The sequence below is a fragment of the Acipenser ruthenus genome, chromosome 53 (genome assembly GCF_902713425.1).
Source record: "Acipenser ruthenus chromosome 53, fAciRut3.2 maternal haplotype, whole genome shotgun sequence".
Taxonomy (NCBI): Eukaryota; Metazoa; Chordata; class Actinopteri; order Acipenseriformes; family Acipenseridae; genus Acipenser; species Acipenser ruthenus.
The window spans coordinates 7,121,832-7,145,047 of record NC_081241.1 but is presented as its reverse complement, the minus strand read 5'-3'; the positions used below and the strand labels follow the sequence as shown (position 1 = coordinate 7,145,047).

The 23,216-nt window shown below is 42.4% G+C and overlaps 2 protein-coding genes and 1 long non-coding RNA gene across 3 annotated transcripts; 2 read left to right on the top strand and 1 right to left on the bottom strand.

Moving 5' to 3' along the window:
* Positions 1–6,585: 6,585 nt before the first annotated feature.
* LOC117432950 (tripartite motif-containing protein 16-like) lies at positions 6,586–16,066 on the bottom strand. The gene is made up of 6 exons (XM_034910807.2): positions 15,423–16,066; positions 11,999–12,094; positions 11,599–11,832; positions 11,285–11,444; positions 9,995–10,060; positions 6,586–7,723 (listed from the first exon to the last, which is right to left on the bottom strand). Exons 1-6 carry the CDS (start codon positions 16,008–16,010, stop codon positions 7,191–7,193), a joined length of 1,677 nt encoding a protein of 558 aa, XP_034766698.2. The 5' UTR covers positions 16,011–16,066; the 3' UTR covers positions 6,586–7,190.
* Positions 14,816–19,237, top strand: LOC117965797 (uncharacterized). Its single transcript, XR_009320168.1, has 3 exons — positions 14,816–14,929; positions 17,776–18,090; positions 18,950–19,237. It is a non-coding gene; the product is annotated as an uncharacterized LOC117965797 (long non-coding RNA).
* A 390-nt stretch (positions 19,238–19,627) lies between these two features.
* LOC131723187 (uncharacterized) lies at positions 19,628–23,011 on the top strand. Its single transcript, XM_059016704.1, has 4 exons — positions 19,628–20,268; positions 20,680–21,006; positions 21,356–21,484; positions 22,242–23,011. The coding sequence occupies exons 1-4, from the start codon at positions 19,968–19,970 to the stop codon at positions 22,496–22,498; spliced, it is 1,014 nt and encodes a 337-aa protein (XP_058872687.1). The 5' UTR covers positions 19,628–19,967; the 3' UTR covers positions 22,499–23,011.
* Positions 23,012–23,216: the final 205 nt, after the last annotated feature.

Genomic DNA, 23,216 nt, shown 5'->3' with positions numbered 1-23,216 from the left:
GTACTTGCTAGAACCAAAGTCATTGCATTTTTTTTTATCTTGCTCTTAATTGTATTATTACTGTGTACTGTGATTCTTGAAATGTATTTTTGTTTATGACTGTAAATCGCCCTGGATAAGGTCATCTGCTAAGAAACAAATAATAATAAATAATAATATATATACAGTGCCTATAGAAAGTCTACACCCCCTTGAACTTTTTTTTTACATTTTGTTGTGTCAGTGTCTCAAAGTTTCATGCATTTAAATGAGGATTTTTTCCCACTTATAAACACACCATACTCCCCACTGTTAAGGGGAAAAAAGTTTTGATTGAGAAAAAGATTATATATTAAAAATACAAAACTGAAAGATCATAATTGGATAAGTATCCATCCCCCTGAGTTAATACTTGGTGGAAGCACCTTTGGCAGCAATTCCAGTTGTGAGTCTGTTGGGATAGGTCTCTACCAACTTTGCACACCTAGATTTGGCAATATTTGACCATTCTTCTTCACAAAACTGTTAAATTTCTGTCAAGTTCCTTGGAGAGCATTGATGGACAGCAGTCTTCAAGTAATGCCACAATGTTTCGATTGGATTTAGGTCGGGGCTCTGACTGGTTCACTCAAGGACATTTACCTTTTTGTTCCTTAGGCACTCCAGTGTAGATTTGGCTGTGTGCTTTTGGTTGTTGTCATGCTGAAAGGTGAACTTCCGTCCCAGTTTCAGCTTTCTTGCAGAGGGTAGCAGTTTTTCTCAAGGACTTCTCTGTACTTTGCTCCATTCATTTTCCCTCCTATCCTGGCAAGTACCCAAGTCCCTGCGGATGAGAAACATCCTCGTAACATGCTGCTGCCACCACCATGCTTCACAGTAGGGATGGTGTTCTTTGGGTGATGTGCTGTGTTGGGTTTGTGCCAAACCCAACACAGCAGGAACTTACCTATCTGAGGCAGATAGGTAAGTTCCTGCTTCAAGTTATTTTTAAATTAACTACATTTGGTAACTTTGTAAGGTGGTGTTTGAATTAGCTGAGTTGGTGTGTGATTAGTACCAGGTGAGTGGTTTAATTGAATAGAAGTTGATTTGCTATTTAATTGGTTTCCACACAGTTTAGTTGGTTGTTTTGCCACGCAGTTGTTATATATATATATTAGGCAGATTATTTCCGCGCCAGCAAGAAGTGCCAGCTAACCGAAGAGCCTCAACAAAAGAGCCGGGAGTCTAACTGTGGGACTCCAGTGAGGGGAGGCCTGTGCTGAGACACTGTTCGAATAGATCCGAACTTAACAGCGCTCTGGAAGATTCCATCTACTAGTCAGGTCTGTACCCTCCACCCCACCGCTCCCACTGTGCCCATTTGTCTTGCCTGTCCTGCTATGACTGTCTCTCACATCCCTGTTCTGTCCTCTTGCCCTTGTCCTCTGCCCTCTCTCCGCCGCTGCTCCTCCAACCCCTCTAACCTCATCCCTCTGCCTCTCCCCCCCTCCCGCACACTCTCTGGTGCACTCTGAAACTGTCACTCTTCTGTTAACAAAGCTGATTTCATCCCTGCCTTTGCCTCCAACCTCTCTCTCGATTTCCTTGCTCTCACTGAAACCTGGCTGTCCCCTGATAACACTGTAACTCCTGCTGCCCTGTCCTCTCTCTACGTCCTGTCCCATACCCCGCGTCTCACTGGACGGGGAGGTGGGACTGGTCTTCTCCTCTCTCCCTCCTTACTCTTTTCTGTCCCTTCCGACCTCTCCTCACTCTCTGTTAATACCTTTGAATTTCATGCAGTCCAACTAACCTCTCCCTGTCAACTCCTGCTAATTGTACTGTACCGCCCCCCTGGACCTCTCGCTCACTTTCTAGATGAACTTGATTATCTACTCTCCTCCCTCCCCTCTCTGTCTACCCCAGCTGTCCTGTTAGGTGACTTCAATATCCATCTCTCCAACCCCAGCCACTCTGCTGGATACCTCCCTCTCCTTCACTCCTTCGACTTCTGTCTCTCTCCATCCCCTCCTACCCACAAAGCTGGCCGTCAAGTGGACCTCACCTTCTCCAGGGCCTGCTGCCCCTCCGCCCTCTGTCACCCCCCTGGACCTCTCTGATCACTATTTCATCTCTCCCCTCTCTCCCTGCTCCTCCTACCCCCACTGTCACCTCTCGCCGTAACATCCGCTCTCTCTCCCCCTCTGTCCTTGCCTCCACTGCTCTCTCTCACCTCCCTCCTATCGACTCCTTCTCACAACTCTCCATAGACTCTGCTACCTCCACCCACTTCTCCTCCTACCTCCACCCTCTTCTCCTCCCTCACCTCCTCCCTCGACTCCCTCTGTCTCCTCACCTCCCGACCTGCTCGCCCCTCCCCTCCCCATCTCTGTGCTCCGCTCAGCAAGAATCACACTGTAATCTGCTGAAAAGAAATGGAAGAGAACCAAACTCCCTGCTGCCCTAGACCTTTACCGCACTCTCCTCTCCTCCTTTTCCTCTACCCTCTCCTCTGCTAAATGTACTTATTTCCAATCTGTAATCCAAGTCTCCATTAACAACCCACGTAAACTATTCTCTACCTTCTCCTCCCTTTTAAACTCTCCCACCTCCTCCTCCCTCCTCTATCTCCCCTGATGACTTTGCCTCCTTCTTCTCTTCTAAAATCTCAGATATCCGCAAACTCTTTAACACCTCCGCTCCCCCGCACCCCTCCTGCTCCAACCCCTACACCCACTACATCCCCTACTAACTCACCCTCCTTCTCTACCTTCTCGCCCCTCTCAGACTCTGACCTCTCCTCCCTGCTCCAGGGTCACATACCCACCACGTGTTCCCTGGACCCCCTCCCCACTCACCTCTTTCAAGCTGCTGCTCCTGCTCTACTTCCATTCATCTCCTCCCTTCTCAATACCTCTCTCCTTTCTTGTCTCTTTCCCTCTGCATTCAAACAAGCCTCTATCACTCCCCTCCTCAGAAAACCTACCCTCGACCCCACCTCCCTCCAGAGCTACCATCCTGTCTCCCTCCTACCCTTCCTCTCCAAAACCCTCGAGCGGACTGTACACCGCCAGCTCTCTGCTTTCCTGTCCAACCATTCTCTGCTCGACCCCCCCCCAATCTGGCTTCCGCTCTGCTCACTCCACTGAAACCGCCCTCCTGTCTGTCACCAACTCACTAAAGTCTGCCCGAGCTGCCTCTCTCTCCTCTGTCCTAAATCTCCTCAACCTCTCTGCTGCCTTTGACACTGTCGATCACTCTATCCTACTATCCTCTCTCGCTGACCTGGGAATCTCTGGCACTGCTCTGGCCTGGTTCTCCTCCTACCACTCCAACCGCACTTATTATTATTATTATTATTTGTTTATTTAGCAGACGCCTTTATCCAAGGCGACTTACAGAGACTAGGGTGTGTGAACTACGCATCAGCTGCAGAGTCACTTACAATTACATCTCACCCGAAAGACGGAGCACAAGGAGGCTAAGTGACTGCTCAGGGTCACACAATGAGTCAGTGGCTGAGGTGGGATTTGAACCGGGGACCTCCTGGTTACAAGCCCTTTTCTTTAACCACTGGACCACAGGTAACCTGGCGTGGAGCAATCTCCACACCTCGCCCTCTCTCAACAGGAGTCCCCCAAGGGTCAGTCAAACTCAACCTCTCTATATCTGACCTCCTTTTCTTTCCCTCCTCCTCCTCCTCCCCCTCCTCTGATCTCTCTATCTCTGTTCCTCTGGAATCTACCACACTCTCTCCCTCTTCCTCCGCTAAGAACCTCAGAGTCAGCCTAGACCTCTGCCTCTTTTATTCCCAGCACATCTCCACTCTGGCACGCACTTGCCTATTCTTCCTGAGCAACATCCGAAGAATCCGACCCTTTCTCACCAACTACGCCACCCAGCTCCTGGTCCAGGCCTTGGTACTCTCCCGCCTAGACTACTGCAACTCCCTCCTGACTGGCCTCCCTGCGTCTGCCACTTGTCCGCTCCAGCTCATCCAGAACTCCGCTGCCCGCCTGGTGTTCTCTCTGCCTCGCTTCTCCCACACAACTCCACTACTCCGCTCACTCCACTGGCTCCCGATCACTGCTCGCATCCAGTTCAAGACTCTTGTACTAGCCTACAGATGCCTTGACCAGACTGCACCCAGCTACCTCCAGACCCTCATCTCTCCCTACACCCCCACTCGACCTCTCCGCTCCGCCTGCACTAGAAGACTGGCTCTACCTCCTCTACGCTCCCCTGCCTCCAGAGCCCGCTCCTTCTCCACCCTCGCCACGCAGTGGTGGAATGACCTTCCTACAGATGTCAGGACTGCCCAGTCCCCGACCACATTCCGGCGCCTCATTAAGACTCACCTCTTCAGACAGCACCTGTTGAACACCTCTGTTTTTCCCCTAGGACACTTATCACTCTTCCTTAAATGCGCTTTACTTGCTCTTATCTGCCCCCTATTTTACTGCATTTAATCCTGTACTTCAGAGTACTGTAATCTGCCAAGTGTTTAATCTGTAGTATTTTGTATTTAATCATATCCTGATGTAACTATCACTGTTATCTGCTGTATTATTGAATTGTATTTTCTCACATTTGTACTTGCTTGAACCAAAGTCATGGTATTTATCTTGCTCTTAATTGTATTATTACTTGTACTGTGATACTTGAAATGTATTTGCTTACGATTGTAAGTCGCCCTGGATAAGGGTGTCTGCTAAGAAATAAATAAATAAATAAATAAATAAATAATAATAATAATAATAATAATAATAATAATAATAATAATAAAAGCAATTTACCTGTGAATGCAGCGTGTCCTTCTGATCCATACCTGGGGAAAAAGCACACCCTAGTGGCAAGTACGAGTAGCGTCATTCACTATATATATATATATATATATATATATATATATATATATATATATATATATATATATATATATATATATATTTAAAACTAGATTGAGTTTTGTATTTATCTATGTGGCATTATTTTGCTTGGAATAAAAGTACAAGAAAATACAAACAGACCCTAGTCTCAATAGTTAATAGGCAGGGCTAGCCCCAGATCAAACGAAAGTGTAAACACAACCCCACCCTCTCGGGTGTGCTTCCGGTTCTTTTACTTCCAGGTTCACCTTGACTGTACTTCCACCACTGACCACTAGGAGGACTCCCAGGTAAGCGTCTCTTTCCTAATCTTAGTGGTTAAGAACATTTACAAACTAGTGGAGGCCATTCGGCCCATCTTGCTCGTTTGGTTGTTAGTAGCTTATTGATCCCAGAATCTCATCAAGCAGCTTCTTGAAGGATCCCAGGGTGTCGGCTTCAACAACATTACTGGGGAGTTGGTTCCAGAACCTCACAATTCCGTGTAGAAAAGTGCCTCTTATTTTCTGTTCTGAATGCCCCTTTATCTAATCTCCATTTGTGACCCCTGTTCCTTGTTTCTTTTTTCAGGTCAAAGAAGTCCCCTGGGTCGACATTGTCTATACCTTTTAGGATTTTGAATGTTTGAATCAGATCGCCGCGTAGTCTTCTTTGTTCAAGACTGAATAGATTCAATTCTTTTAGCCTGTTTGCATATGACATGCCTTTTAAACCCGGGATAATTCTGGTAGCTCTTCTTTGCACTCTTTCTAGAGCAGCAATATCCTTTTTGTAGCGAGGTGAACTGAACACAATATTCCAGGTGAGGTCTTACTAATGCATTGTAAAGTTTTAACATTACTTCCCTTGATTTAAATTCAACACTTCTCACAATATATCCGAGCATCTTGTTGGCCTTTTTTATAGCTTCCCCACATTGTCTAGATGAAGACATTTCTGAGTCAACATAAACTCCTAGGTCTTTTTCATAGTTCCCTTCTTCAATTTCACTATCTCCCATATGATATTTATAATGCACATTTTTATTGCCTGCATGCAATACTTTACACTTTTCTCTATTGAATCTCATTTGCCATGTGACTGCCCAGTTCTGAATGCTGTCTAGATCATTTTGAATGACCTTTGCTGTTGCAACAGTGTTTGCCACTCCTCCTATTTTTGTATCTCCTGCAAATTTAACAAGTTTGCTTACTATACCAGAATCTAAGTCATTAATGTAGGTTTCTCATGAATATTAATCATTCAGTTACTGCAATAATATATCAGACTATGATTCATCAATTTGATTACTAATACATCCATTCAAATTCTTCAAAGTTAAGATACATATTATAAATAAACACATTCATTTTAATGTACGCCTATTTAATTTCGCTTTTAATATTCAGTATGGGGGCTTACTTAATATTCATGAGAAAGGAGGAGGCGGGCAGTCGTGTTTTACGTGATGTAATTTTGGCGCTTCTGAAAAGAGAAGCACATTTTGAATCCAGCATCATAGCAAAAACATGAAGCCCGTTTTTTATTTTCAGCCACTAGATGGCAGTATAAACCCATTGTTTTGGGAAGGTCCCCACGGAAATCTACAGTCAAATTTCCTAAAATCTGCAAAGAGATAAGCATGTTTTTCTGCAAATAACCTGTCAAATTCTGCGGCAAAGACTTAATGAAAAACAGCATTAATGAGTATTAATGAATTTAATCTACAGAATTTAATAAATGAGAAAAAGCCAGTTAGTTAAATTCAATTTTTTTTATTAAATCACATTACTTAAATCTGAAGAAAAAAACTGAGCATACATGTTTGTCATATTTTATGGAAATCAAAGAAGAACAAAAAAAACACACAATAAAGCAAACTTTTTGACTTCATTTTTTTTTTTGCTAAATATTGAAATACTCTCTCTCTCTCTCTCTCTCTCTCTCTCTCTCTCTCTCTCTCTCTCTCTCTCTCTCTCTCTCTGATATACAGGGTCGCATCCAGCCATGAAAAATGACGAGGTGCTTGCCAGTGTGCATTGCAATATTATTAAGCTGGATTCACTAAACTGCGGGCTGCCAAGGGAATGTATTATTATTAGTATTGTTATTAGGCTGATATGTACTTCTTTCTAATTAAACAGCATTACTTTGCCTCACGTATAGGGACAATCAACATATTTAATATGAAACCCACTCGTTGCTAAAAACAAATAATTCCCCTCGTTTCGCTCTGCAGGTGGCGCCGTTTTACCCCCTAACTTTCATCCAAAGTTGTGTCAGATTGAACATTCCCTTCACCTGAGGAGTGGAGAGGACAGACAGGGAGTTCAATACAAAGGGTTTCTTACAACACAAAACAGTCTAATTCAGCTGGCAGATTGTTACATGGGAATCATAATTCGAAAGCCCAAACCCAGGATAGAGCGGCTCAGTGAATGTGGTTTGGAATCTGTGCAGGAGGGTCATTGTGTCAGAGACGCCATAAAAGGACAGCGTGTCGGCATTAAAGTCCAGATACACTCCTATTCTGGGGGAGTGGGGGGCAGTTATTGCAGTGTGATTGTTATTGTGCCGGGCAGTGTAACTGGAACCAGAGCACCACAAACTCCAGGACTTGTCATTGAATCCAAGGCGACAGGAATGATCCCCTCCTTTCCTGCTGATTCCTTTATATGTGACTCCTATAGAAGCCCATCCCCCACTCCACTCAATCTCCCAGTAACAGCGAGTTCTAGACACACCCTCTCTGCAAAGCACTTGGAGCCGGCCATCAAATCTCTCTGGGTGATCGTGATATCTCTGGGACTCTCTCCTGTATGTCACCTTTCTGTTCCCTTCAGACAGACAGAGCTGTGTATATGCTGTGTTGGGGTCCAGTGTGAGCTGACAGGAATCTGATTGAAGAGAAGAGGACGTGTAGAGGAGAGACGGTTAGAAAAGTCAAATCACTGAGAGAATCTCCACTAGGTTTGAATGGTACAGAACCAACAAAATGACAAATACATATTACAGCGGGTTATTTTTATAATGGCTGTTTCTGGCAGAAGGCTATTATTCATATAGTTTGTATTATTCATATAGTTTGTGTGAATTCATTTTGCAGCTGGCACTCAATGCACGAAGTAATGATGCTAATCATTGTAAAATATTATACACTCCCCTCCAACAAGTATTGGTTCAGATGACTGACTGGGGGAGGGGTATTTGTTTCCATTTTCCCCACTCAGACCCCTTGCTTACTAAATATCTTGAATAGAATATCATCCACTAATTGTCTCCTCCTTGGTCCCTCTCTTCTGATCCCTCCTCCTTGCTCTGTCCTCCCTGCACCTTTCTCCCTCCTCCCTGCTCCTTGCTGCCTCCTCCCTCCTCCCTGCTCCCTGCTGTCTCCTCCCTGCTCTCTCTCCTCTGATCCATCCTCCCTGCTCCTTCCTCCATGCTCCATGCTCCCTCTTCCCTCCTGTCTCCTCCTTGCTCCCTCCTCTCTGCTATTTTATAATTATGTTTAAGGTTGATAATCAATAGTTTTGATGTAAAATTCTAACTTCTTCAATTAGTACTAATTAAATGCAGCTCTGCATACAATTACAGTTCACTTAATGTCACTACAGGGTATGTGTTGCCATTTTACCCACTCAGACCCCTTGCTTACTAAATATCTTCAATAGAATATCGTCCTGTAGCAGAGCGATTGCCCTTCACATGGGGAAATTAGTGTTGGTTTAGTTTATATGTGGAAACGGGTTTGTTTTCTGTGCTTTCTGGAGTTGTTAAATTTGATTATTATTATTATTATTATTATTATTATTATTATTATTATTATTATTATTATTATTATTATTATTATTATTATTTGTTTATTTAGCAGGCACCTTTATCCAAGGCTACTTACAGAGACTAGGGTGTGTAAACTATGCATCAGCTGCAGAGTCACTTACAACTACGTCTCACCCGAAAGACGGAGCACAAGGAGGTTAAGTGACTTGCTCAGGTTCACACAATGAGTCAGTGGCTGAGGTGGGATTTGAACCGGGGATCTCCTGGTTACAAGCCCTTTTCTTTAACCACTGGACCACACAGTCTCCTATGATTGCTTACAGATGGTTGCTCAGTTGAGACTTGCTGCCTGCTAGGTTTGGTTCAGAGGAAGGGCAGCGAGTGATTGACTGTGCCGGTCCTCAATCAGCAGATGGGCGGGTCTCGACTGAGTGTCTAGGCAACTGCAACACCATGCTGCACACAGGGGTGCTGCGTACACTCAGCAGATGAGTGTCCGTTCTGCAGGAACCACAGCTACGCAACCCTTGAACTGCAACACGGTGCTTGTGAAGGCAATGCCCAGGCGAGGCCGTATGAAGCAGCAGGAGTCGTCATATGAATACCGGCTCATCAGTCCGTTATTTTATTGATCCCAGGTAATGTATAGCGAGGGTTACGTAGTGTAGCAGGTTCCTGGAGCGGGACGCCTCATTTAGTAAGGCTAGCGCTCACCCTGTGTGGCACCTTTTATTTGTAGTTTTTGTGCTGTGTTTTGTTTTGCCTTTTTACAGTTTCCTTTATGTGTCCTCTGTGCGTTACCATGGCTGGTAGCGTCACATAACCCATTTGCTTACTTTTCTTTTCTGTGTTTAATAAATCCTGCGGGCATGTGCCAGTGTTTCAACTCCAGCTCCCATGTCTCTCTGTCTTGCCTATCAGTGGTTACCCGCACTCGTGACATGAGTACCTCGTCACACGTCCACTCTTCAAATATCTGTCTAATATTTTAATGAGCAATCCATCCCACAAGTGCAGTGATACTGCAATATACATTTACTACCAGCACAGGATGACTGGGAGGGATAGCTGTTCATTTTAACCCACAACTGGTTTCACATGCATTGTACACGGATTAAAAGATGGGATGATTATCTATTCAGGGATACTATTTAGTGAGAGAAAGGCTTGAGTGGAAAAACAGGCAACAAATGCTCCTCCCCCAGTCATTCTGCATGTATTCATGTGAACCAATACTTGTTGGAGAAGAGTGTAGATTAATGGCTTCACAATTACTAATAAATAATAATAATTGCTGCCCTCCACCCCTCCCTGTTCTGTAGTGTTAGCTCTTCTCACAATGAAGTGACACATCTTTCAATCAAATGTTTCTGTGAAAACAGACTTACATTTTAAAAACTCAGCTCTGTTCCTTGGCTCTGGAGCCTGCAGACTGTAAACTGCAACTTCATTCACTGGGTGAGAAAAAAAGAGAGAGAAATAGAATTGAAACATGTGGATTAATACACAACACACACGAGACTCCAAACAGCAATCTGAAAAGAAACAAGGCTTATTCACAGCATTTCAGGATGTAAAAATCCGTACTTCAAGATGTTCATGATTACAATGAATATGTATTCCTTCCGTATCAGTGCAGCAGACAAAGTCAATGTGAACACGTCTGCCACTGACCTGGAGTCTTGTGTTCCTTCCTCTCCATCACATATCTTTGCCCAACACTACGGTGTCCATATTAGGACACCCTTGTGCATCAAACATACAGCAGTCATTGTCTGCTCCGTCCACACATCACTACCTCGTCCCTCCTCTCTGCTCTGTCCCCCCTGCTCCCTCTTTCATGTTTTCTCCTCCCTGTTGCTTCCTCTCTCTTCCATGCTCCATCCTACCTGCTCCCTCCTCCTTCTTCCCTGCTCCCTCCTCCCTACTCCCTCCTCCCTGCTCTCTCCTCCCTGCTCCCACCTCCCTCTTCCATGCTCTCCTCAATGCTCCCTTCTCAATCCTCCATGCTCCTTCCTCCATGCTCTCTCCTCCCTGCTCCCTCCTCCATGCTCTCTCCTTCCTGCATCTTCCTCCCTGCTCCCCCCTCCATGCTCTCTCCTCCCTGCTCCCTCCTCCATGCTCTCTCCTTCCTGCATCCTCCTCCCTGCTCCTTCCTCCATGCTCTCTCCTTCCTGCATACTCCTCCATGCTCTCTCCTTCCTGCATCCTCCTCCCTGCTCCCTCCTCCCTGCTCCTTCCACCATGCACTCTCCTTCCTGCTCCCTCCTCCATGCTCTCACCTGCTTCCTCCTCCATGCTCCCTCCTCTATGGTCCTCCCTCATCCCTCCTGTCTCCTCCATGCTCCCTCCTCTATGATCCCTCCTCCATGCTCCTTCCTCCCTGCTCCCTCCTCCATGCTCTTTCCTTCCTGCCACCTGCTCCCTCCTCCATTTACCCTCCTCCCTGCTCATTCTTCCTGCTGCCTCCTTACTATCTGCTCCCTCTCCCTCCTACCTGCTGCCTCCCACGTCCCCCTGCTGTTTCCTCCCTCCTCCATGCTCCCTACTCCCTGCTGCAATATTCACACAGCCAACAATCTGCAAAAGGTCTTTATTAATGTCTTGCAAGTCCTGTCCCTCCTCAAGCCATGGTCTATTAGAAAAATCTCTACCAAAGGAATCTATTTCACACCAACCTGTTTTGGTTATTTTGACTAATTCCCCCTTGGAGAAGTCCTCAATATGGTCTTTAAGTTCAGATACAGCTTTCCTCACAGCCCCAAAAGAGATGTCTGTATTGGCCGTAACGCTGGGTAAGTCTTCAGCTTCAGGAGGGGCACAGAGAGACTGGAAATTCTACAACATGAAAGTGGAGAAAAGGAGTTTTCAGTGAAACAGAATGGAGTCCTAAACATTCCTGGGGAAAAGCAAGGATTCATTCAATTGGAGAGGTCTGTCTGAAACTGTCCCAGTTATGTACTTGAGATTTTCTAACAAGCAGTGATGTTACCTGTAGAAAATGGATGTGATCCTCTGTCTCTGAAAGCTGTTTCAGCTCAGTGTTTCTCCTCCTTAGCTCAGCAATCTCCTGCTCCAGTTTCTTCATGCGTCCTTCAGCCTGATTCACTGCAGCCTTCTTGTTAGCTCCAATCAGCTCAATAACCTCAGTGTGGATCTTCTCAATGGATCGGATCAGCTCAGTAAAGATCTTCTCACTTTCCTTTATTTCTATGCATGCAGATCTCTGAGTGAAAGAACACAGTAGAGGAGACATGGTTAGAATTGATATCAAAAACACAACAGGCATAGACAGTAAACTTCTGTAGATGTGTTCCAGTCCATCTGATAATAATAATAATAATAATAAATAATAATAATAATAATAATACCCCCCTCTTGTTAATACCCACTTTCAGTGACTCCACAGCCAGTTTCAGCTCTTCAATTTCTTTCAGTCTCTCCTGGATTCTCTGTTGTATTTCTGTCTGTGTCTCTCCCAGCTGCTTCTGTGTAGAAACACAGTGACACAGTGACATTTCTGATGGGGCATTGAGTGATATCCTGTCACACCCAACACAGGCCTGTTTAAGTATGCTATTGAACCTGACAGAATCATTTTAGTTCAAATATATTTTATGTTTTCTTGTCCCCTTACCTCTTTACAATGTGTGCAATAATTCTTCAGTTCTAGTTGTCCGCCATAGACATCTGTGGCACAGGCTAGATCAGACAACATGTGTGTATAATAGTAAGATACAATACCATCTAGTGCACAGCTGCCAGCAATACAAAAGGACACTTGATCCACAGTAGCTGTCCACTAGATGGTACTGTTTCATTCTAGTAACAGTGAATGATGACTGTTCTAGCATGTGTTACATGTTTGTTTTGTTAAGCACCTAGGAAACTGAAGCAGCTTTCTCTTTAATGTAAATTTGGGGCTTCTGATTTCCATTTTTAATCGATAAACAGAGATAAAACAGCCCTGATACAAAATAATGAAATCAGTGTCCATTTCCATTTGAAAAAAATACAATAAAATAACCTAAAACCAAAAAAGAAAAAAGTCGGGCAATGTCCCTACTTCCTTGATTCATCATTGATTCATTCTGAATACTTTAAACTGAGTGGCAGCAAATTCCAAAATTTCTATTGGAGGACTGTAGATGCTTGCAAGATTTAAAACGATATTACAATTAGAAAAGGAGGGTTGTTTTTAAAGCTATATTACAGTTCAATAGGGAGGATTCACACACTCTTGGAATTTAAAACAGAATTGCAGAATGCACCCGTGACCAGAAGGACTTCACTGTGGAAGACAGCAAAGGAAAGAGGGGACTAGTAGGGTGGTCGAAAGAAATGGTAGATTTCAACAAACAAAATCCCAAATAGGTTATTAAATTCTGTTTTTAACTAACTTAAACATATTTAATCATGTGAAAATGTGTTTTTTGATGCACCAAATTCAGCTACTGTTTCTGCCTGGCGGACATCTTGGATTTGAGTTACTGTTTTTACTAACTTTGAGCCTTCATAATTAAAATAAAGAAAATATGCTACAAAAAGATGGACACTTTAAAAATAAAAACAATTCTTCTCACTAGATGGTGGTGATAAATTGAAAGATCAAACGTTTAAAGAGTACAAGCAAGCCTCCCAAAACACACCTCTCACTGTGGGCAGAGTGGCAAGAACTGCATGGCATGGGCACAGCAGCTCTGCCAGTGCAGATAGATGCTTATGTGTCACTTTTAAAGGCACGGGCACAGCAGCTCTGCCAGTGCAGATAGATGTGTATGTGTCACTTTTAAAGGCACGGGCACAGCAGCTCTGCCAGTGTAGATAGATGTGTATGTGTCACTTTTAAAGGCACGGGCACAGCAGCTCTGCCAGTGCAGATAGATGTGTTTGTGTCACTTTTAAAGGGACGGGCACAGCAGCTCTGCCAGTGCAGATAGATGCTTATGTGTCACTTTTAAAGGCATGGGCACAGCAGCTCTGCCAGTGCAGATAGATGTGTATGTGTCACTTTTAAAGGCATGGATTTTGTTTACTATATATCAAAACACAATTATTAAAGTCTTGTTTAAAATGTGATGTATTAGTTTATTAAGAAGATATTATTATCCCTGTGCTGCAATCATTGTTACAATATATTAAAGAGGCCCTGCATCATAGAGGCAGCACTGGGTGAAGCTCGCTCCGTCCTCCGGCTGCAGCACCAATTTTCCAAGCAAGGATCATATTTCCACCACATCACTACAAACACAAGCATGGCTAGCTCTTGGTTTAATGAAATTAATAAACACAGAGAAACAGAAGCCCTGTGAATATTGTATATCATATTAATCTTGTATATTGTATATCATATTACTCTTGTATATTGAATATCATATTAATCTTGTATATTGCATATCATATTAATCTTGTATATTGCATATCATATTAATCTTGTATATTGAATATCATATTAATCTTGTATATTGTATATCATATTAATCTTGTATATTGAATATCATATTAATCTTGTATATTGAATATCATATTAATCTTGTATATTGAATATCATATTAATCTTGTATATTGTATATCATATTAATCTTGTATATTGTATATCATATTAATCTTGTATATTGTATATCATATTAATCTTGTATATTGTATATCATATTAATCTTGTATATTGCATATCATATTAATCTTGTATATTGAATATCATATTAATCTTGTATATTGTATATCATATTAATCTTGTATATTGAATATCATATTAATCTTGTATATTGAATATCATATTAATCTTGTATATTGTATATCATATTAATCTTGTTATTTTTTAGTTTTTTGCTTTTTTTAATTAGGTGCTTGACTTTGCTGGGAATGCTGTTTTTAAACAGTGTTACCAATTAAACTATAATATCTTAAACAATGAAACTGATCTATGATTTAATTAAGTTGCAAAATACATATAAAAAACACTAGGAATATAAATCATTCAAATTTTACACTACAAATTCCAATGCACCACAAAACAGCTGAACAAATCCTTCTTACCCTGTGAGGCAGGGCTGAGGTCCTGCACATGTAATAGTCTGTTTTTATTTGATTGTAAATAATGTTTTTGATAATCAAGTTTGTGCTAGATATGGCAGGGTATATTCAAATCCAGGTGTGGAATGTGGCCAGGTGTTAATTAATTAATTGATTATCAATTAACCCTGGCCACATGCCTTTAAAAAGGGTCTGAAAAGCCAGTTTCTTGGTTCTACAAGCAGGGATACAGACTGTCTGGGAAGGAGAGTGTTGCTGTAGGATCCTCACGACTGCGTGTGTTAACCAAGGTGAGAAAAACAGAAGAAAATTAATCTAGGATCACTGTGTGAGTTAACCAAGATCGCTAGCACTGGAAGGAATAGGGAACAAGTTTAGGGGATTTTAATCCCACCCAAGTCTAGAGAGGAGGTGTCAGGGAGACTGTTCCTGGAGCGGGACCTCCTTTTTTGTTTGGTAAACCTTTATTTTCTAGTTGTTTTCGAGCAGCGTTTTGATTTGAATGTTTTGTGTTTTTTGTATCAAAGAAAACCTCCTGTGTCTCTCCTGTCAATCAGCGATAGCCACACTCGTAACAACACCCCTGTTACACCCTGAAATACATTGTAGTACATCATAGTTTAGATAGAGAAATTAAAAAAAAAAAACTAGGGCTCTTTTAAATAGCTTTTAATATACAATTAAAATCAGATCTAATGTGAAACTGTATAACACAGACATGTTAAATATCCTGGGAATTCTTATCTTCTAGGATAGATACAAGGAATTGGTTCAAATCCTTACCTGTTTCCCACTCCTTTCTTTCTTAGCTGAGACTGTATCATGGCTCCTATGTTCATCTTGTGTACACAACAAGCAAATGCACGTCTGATCCGTTCTACAGAAGACCTCCAAAACCTTCTGGTGTTCAGCACAAAGCTTCTGCTCCAGATCTCCAATTACATTGATCAGCTTGTGCCTCTTGAAAGCAGCCCCCTCATAGTGTGGCTTGACGTGTGTTTCACAGTAAGAGGCCAGGCACGTCAAACAGGATTTCACAGCTTTGAACTTTCTCCCAGTGCAGAAATCACACGACACATCTCCAGGTCCAGCATAACTTTGAGCAGGAGGAGGATTGAGTCCTGTCTTCTTTAATTTCTCCACAACTTCAGCAAGGATGGTGTTTCTGCACAGATCAGGCCTTGGGGTAAAGGTCTTTCTGCACTGGGGGCAGCTGTAGACGCCTGTATGATCAGTCTGATCCCAACAGTTCTTAATACACCCCATACAGTAACTGTGTCCACATGGAATAGCGACTGGGTCCTTCAATAGCTCCAGACACACTGAACAGCTAAACTGGTCATGCGCTACCAGAATATTCGCTTCTGCCATTTTTGCTGCAGTGAGACAGAGAGACTGACGATTTCACAAGAAACGAAACTGTGCTGATTTCCTGGAGTTGTGTGAAGCTGTAAGAGGCGGGGTTTTGGACTGAGGCCAGGTTTAGACAAGCAGGCTGAGCAGAGACTGCTGAATCAGTGTGAGAGGGGCGGAGAGGAGAAAGCTGGGAGTGGGACTGTCACAGTAACTCTTCATCTCTCTTTTTTCCATCCAGCCCCTCATTAAATAATGAAAGATTGATTCAGCACAAAATATTATATGATACCGTTTCTAAATCCCCCAACAAATATTACTATTAAAAGATCTATATTGACTGCACTGGGCTTTCACTTCTGTATGGGTTTGAATCCAACAAAGTTACCAAGTGAAGTGAGGGTTTGATCTTACTGGACATTCGTGACTGAACTGCTCCCTCCCTCACCCCAAAGAGAAAGGGTGCTCCCTCCAGTCCAGGGCAGGCTTGAGGCATGGAGACTGAACTGCTCCCTCTCTCACCCCTAAGATAAAGGGTGATCCCTCCATATATCCTGAGAAGTCGATATTGTTTAGCACAACTCAGTATTATCAGAGAGGGTATGTACGCTATGGACATACTGTACTTATTTATTATAGTGCTGATTGTATGAGTGATTAAACTATTATATACAGAACAGACACTCAAAGACACAGGGTTAATGTTGTATATTGTTATAATGAAGCTCTGCTTTCGTGTCTTATTTGCAAAGCAGACATTTGAGAGAAACAGTGAAAAGGGCAGCAGCTGTGAGATCAGGTTTCTCAATGAATAATAATTAGAAAGCAAACAGTTCTATAATGCAAAACAATAAAATTATATATATATATATATATATATATATATATATATATATATATATATATATATATCAGATTCATTACACTGTGAAACAGTACGTGAATAAGAGGACACACTTTTTCAATACTTTCCTAAAAATGGTGTTCGGATCTCGCTCTGACCGGAATAAAGCTATGCCAGCTATTTTTAGTATTCACTTCTGTAAGCAGCGTCGCTTACCATACATATTGAAGTAAAGCAGCAGTAACGTTAATTTTGCAGCACTAACGCAGCACAAACGAATGACTCATATTTGATTTAAACCCGTTATTATAGGGAGACTGTGACCTCACTCGATCTAAAAGAATCGTAAATAAATATTGAAGGAAAACAGCACTAACATTCATTTTGCAGCAGTGATCAGCACAAACGTAGCACAAAGGAACGCGACAAGTTTGGTTCAATTCCGATATTGTAGGGGGGCTGAGTGACGTCACTGCACTAAAATAATATTGTTAATATCTCAGAAACAATAATAGCAAAAACGTTTGTTTCAACGGCACAAACCGGCACAAACGAATGCGACAAGTTTGGTTCAATTCCGACATTGTAGGGGGGCTGAGCTTGAGAGGACACCTGTGTTAAGAGGCCCCTATTTGACTGTCCCTTGAGTGGTCTCTTAATACAGGTTTGACTGTATTTTAGAATCTGCCTGCAGTGAAAACCTGGACTGGAATGGATCGCGTGGGCCAGAGTTGAGTAGCCCTGCTGTAATAAATGTAAATGAACTGTCTGCCTTGTTACCAATTAAACTAATTCACTCAGATGGGATTCAGTGTTAGTTAGCAGTCAGGATCCAAACTGTCCAGTTTAACTGAAGTCCAACGAGGGACACTGTTTGAAGGTAAGTCTGACAGTTTAAGAGCTGAGAATCAGATCTCCTATCGATGTCTTCTCTTTCAGAGAGTGTTCCTGTCAGGCTGGTGGGTGGGAACAGCTGCTGCTCTGGGAGAGTTGAGGTTCTTCATGATGGCCAGTGGGGGACAGTGTGTGATGATTCCTGGGACATGAATGACGCCCAGGTTGTGTGCAGAGAGCTGGGCTGTGGTTCTGCTGTGTTGGCTCCAGAAGGTGCTCACTTTGGCCAAGGGGATGGAACAATCTGACTGGATGATGTGGCATGCAGTGGATCAGAGACCTCACTGCACAGCTGTGGATCACAAGGATGGGGTAAAGAAAACTGTAACCACGGTGAAGATGCTGGAGTGGTTTGCTCAGGTAGGAAAGATTTATTTGTTTCTATTAAAAAAAACATTACAATATCAGGACCTCTTCTGCAACTTTAAGAACTCATTTGTTGGATTCCTTTTTTGTGTTATAAACATTCTCTCAGGTTAAATAAGAAAATAGCATTGTCATTGATGAAAAAGGTCTTAAACAACCATTGATAACACATCACTTAAAACAGTCCATAAATAGAGCGTTTTATAAACAATTAACTTCTACTCCCAAAGTCCCAGGGACCTGATTCCTGGAATGAAAAACTTCTCGTCCAGCATTTACTATTGCAGACACCTTACTTTCTGCCCTGTGTATTTTAATTATTTGTTGCATTCCTGGGTCTCCTAATTGCTGTTGGGCTTGTGTGTTATTTTGAACTCAGTTATCTCAATTTATAATTCTTATAGTTCAGAGGAATAACATATTACAGCCAATCAGTAAATGTAATCACATTTTGTTTAATTCAAACACTGGATTAGTGTTTTATATTGTCTTTGGGGTCCTATAGCTGCACAAAAAATTACACACTAACAGAAAAGCTTAAAAGTGCATGAATAATGAGAAAAGAGAGAATCTCAGCTCTACATATACTGGCAGCAGTGTGGAGTAGTGGTAAGGGCTCTGGGTGCTTGTGGGTTCAATTGTAATCGTAAATAATAATAATAATAATAATAATAATAATAATAATAATAATAATAATAATGCTGTAAACTGATAGAAGAGAAATGTTTAACTGTACATATAAACATAGAGGAGACAGGCTTGAGTGTGCATGTGAACTGATAATGAAATACAAGATTAACTATATAAATAAATGTTTGATCCCTGTGATTAATATTTTGACCTCTGTTATCAGCATTGCAGAATGTTTCTGTCAGGCTGGTGGGCGGGAGCAGCTGCTGCTCTGGGAGAGTTGAGGTTCTTCATGATGGCCAGTGGGGGACAGTGTGTGATGATTCCTGGGACATGAACGATGCCCAGGTTGTGTGCAGAGAGCTGGGCTGTGGCTCTGCTGTGTTGGCTCCAGGAAGTGCTCACTTTGGCCAAGGGAATGGAACAATCTGGCTGGATGAGGTGGAATGCAATGGATCAGAGACCTCACTGCACAGCTGTGGATCACAAGGATGGGATAACCATGACTGTAACCACGGTGGAGTGGTTTGCTCAGGTAAGAAAGATTTATTTGTTTCTATTAAAAAAATAAATAAATAAATAAATAAAATAACATTATAATATCAGGATCTCTTCTGCATACTGTGATCACTATATATATATATCTATATCAAAACATAAACAAAACATTAGTTTTCCATACAGTTACCCATTTATACAGTTGGGTTTTTACTGGAGCAATCTAGTTAAAGAACCTAGATCAAGGGTACAGCAGCAGTGTGTTCCCCACCTGGGATTGAACCAACGACTCCCCAGTCAAGAGTCCAGAGCCCACCCCTAATCACTAATCCACACTAATTGTCGATTGGACTAAACAAGGCAAATTAGTATTGCTAGGCTGTTAACATCTGTTGCTAAGGAACTAACGGTAATGGCAGACATAGCTTAAACATTGTATCTATGTAGGGAGGCTGTGTGGTCCAGTAGTTAAAGAATAGGGCTTGTAACCAGGAGGTCCCCAGTTCATATCCCACTTCAGCTACTGACTCGTTGTGTGACCCTGAGCAAGTCACTTAACCTCCTTGTGCTCCGTCTTTTGGGTGAGACGTAGTTGTAAGTGACTCTGCCGCTGATGCATAGTTCACACACCCTTGTCTCTGTAAGTCGCCTTGGATAAAGGCGTCTGCTAAATAAACAAATAATAATCTAGGATGAACAGAATGGTTTTAACCTGATAAAGTGCTGAGATTTGCTCAAGTTCGATGACAAAGCCTTCAGCCTCCTTGCTGTCCAGTTACCCTTCATTCCTACCTGGTGAAGAGGCCAGCATCACATGCACTGGCCCCTCCAGACTACACACCAGCACTGATTTCTATCTGTACAGAAGCAGTTCTGGAAACTACATCACAACACAGAGAGCTGCACCTTCACAGACCAGCGTGACTTTCATTCTGTCCGACCTCTCTGAGTCAAAGCAAGGCAGCTACAGCTGTGTGTATAAAGTACAGGGGAGAAATGAGACCTTCAGCTCACCTCACAGTGACCCTGTACACATCACAGTGGGTGAGTGGACTTCTATTAGCTATACTGCTGCTGACACTACCTGTTGATAACCAATGATCACACCATCAGGGTCTTCATTGGCTACACCAGCAGAACCCTCTTTCAGGACAGTGCTTTCTTATCCAACTGTAGTGACACTAGTTTCGGACATTCCTGATTATTATTGAATTTCTTAGCAAACACCCTTATTCAACAATTGTTACAAAATGTCACATTATATTTACATACATTTACCCATTTATACAGTTGAATTTTTTATTGAAGCAATCTAATTAAAGTACTTTGCTCAAAGGTACAGCAGCAATATCCCCCATCTGGGTTTGAACCCACAATCCACCGGTCAGGAGTCCAGAGCCCTACCCATGCAGCACTCCACACTGCTGATTATTGAACGTTCCTCTTCTTTTCCAGTGTTTCTGAAGCAGCCGCACATCTCTCTGAGTCCGGCTGGCAGCGCTGTTGAGAGAGGAAACAGTTTTGTAATCACTTGCAGCTCTGCAGAACGCTACACAGAGAGCACCTTCCTCCTCTTCAGAGTCTCTGCAGGCTTCAATGAGAGATGGAACAGATCAGCACCAACCATCAACCAATCTGCCCTCTTCAGCTTCCCTGCTGCAGACTCCACACATGAGGGGAATTACTCCTGTCAGTATCAGACCCGGGTATCGGGGAGAGTGTTTGAATCCCAGCTGAGCGAGATGCTCCACGTCACAGTCACAGTCACAGTCACAGTCACAGGTAAGCAGAAAACAAATCGCCTTCTGTGGAGCACGAAATGTGTTGAATAATTTCTGATGTTGTTGATTCATTAGTTTGCCTGATATAACTTTGAATCATCACTGTGTTGTATTTCAGTGTCAGTGTCAGTATCTCTGATCTGTCACTGTGTTGTATTTCAGTGTCAGTATCTCTGATCTGTCACTGTTGTATTTCAGTGACAGTATCTCTGATCTGTCACTGTGTTGTATTTCAGTGTCAGTATCTCTGATCTGTCACTGTGCTGTATTTCAGTGTCAGTATCTCTGATCTGTCACTGTGTTGTATTTCAGTGACAGTATCTCTGATCTGTCACTGTGTTGTATTTCAGTGTCAGTCCTGATTCCAGTCCTGTCTGCTGTCAGTGCTGCTGCAGTGCTGCTGATCTCAGTAGTTCTCATACTCCTGAGATGTAAAAAGAGAAGGACAGACAGCAGAGAGGAAGTGAGGAGCACTGAAGGTGAGCGACAGCAAAGATACCAGCAGAGGGAGTCGGCAGCTCTGCGCCTTCAGTTTGATCACATGTATTCATTGCCAGGCAACTTTCTTAGGACCCAGTGTCTCTAGTGTTCAATTCAGTCACTGATGTTCATGTTGGTGGACAGTGGTTCAAGTTCAACACAAACAATTGGATTGAAATCATGGGGGTGTCCATGAAAGAATTCTCTGTCATGGTCCTCAAACCATGGCTGGGAGCTCCCATGGGGCGGTCACAATTGGCCAAGCACTGCCCGGGTGGGGAGTGCTCAAGAGGGTAATCCCTGTCTCACTGCACACCAGCGACTCCTGTAGGTGGCCGGGCGCCTGCAGGCCAGCGGTGTTGTAACTGGATCTGTGTTTGTCCTCCGACGCATCAGGTCTGGTTGGCTTCACTGTGGGCTTGCAATGTGAAAGGAAGTGGGCAGCTTGATAGCGCACGTTTTGGAGGATGCTTGAGTGCACTTGTCTTCGCCTCTCCTGAGTCACTGCGGGGGTCGTAGCGGTGAGAAAGGGTCTTTAAAACAATTGGACATTTCAAATTGCTTTAAAAATGGTCTATTTATAAATAACCCTTTTAGACGATAGACATTTTGAATTGCATTTGGCAGTAATCAGATGAATGCATGGTTTTAACCTGTCCGATGCTGTGTGTTTGTCATTGATTATGTGAAGTCATTGTTTATGGGTACTGTGTTTTTGTGTGTGCTGATGCTGTTGTTCCATGTGCTTCTTTACAGTCAGGATGAATTCATACGTTTCCAAAGGTGCTGGTAACCTGCACTCTGAGGATGCTGATGAGGTCTATGCGAACACTGAGTTTTTCAAGGAAGATACAGTTGACCAGGACTATGAAGAGATGAGAACTGAGGATGGTAAAGAAGTCATAGATGACCTGGACTATGAAGAGAAAAGTGAACCAGAGTATGAAAACTTTGATTTCAATCAGGGCAATAAGGGGGGAGCTGAAGATGATATCTATATGGATTTCGATTAGCAGACAGTAACAAGGTGGAATTGTTTTACATTGAGGCCGGTACAAAAATAATCGCGAGGGGTGATATAGATATGATACTGAAAGCTTTGACAGATTTGCTCAAAGGCAGCGAACCAAAACATGATAAATAAGGCTTTGCTAAGCTATAGAATGCCACTGCATTAAAGTAAAACAAGAAACATATAGTATTATTTTTCCTTCATTTTTTAATGGTTATTTACCTTTAAATTTAGAGTCATTTTGTAAGGTGTTATTTTATGGTTGTACACCGTCACGTTTACAGTGATTTAACATTAGTTAAAAATATATATTTTACTTTCATTTTAATGGTTATTTAACCTTCACAATTTACAGAGGTTTTGTAACATGTTTTAAATGTTTGTAACACAGTGTTAGAAATGTGCTGAGTGTTCTGGAAGCTTTGGCTGGGTTTAGAATTATTTCAGTAAAAATAAGACCGAAGTTGAGTAATATTTTCAATATACATACACACATTATCCATAGAGGCTTTATCCTATAAAACCGTGGGTCGGGATCCACCAGTGGGTTGTGAGGCATGCTCAGGTGGGTTGACACAATTTGGCTTTGAGAAGATTACATTCAACAATTATTATTACCATATTATTATTTATTTCTTAGCAGACGCCCTTATCCAGGGCGACTTACAATTGTTACAAGATATCACATTATACATTATTTCACATTATTTTACATACAA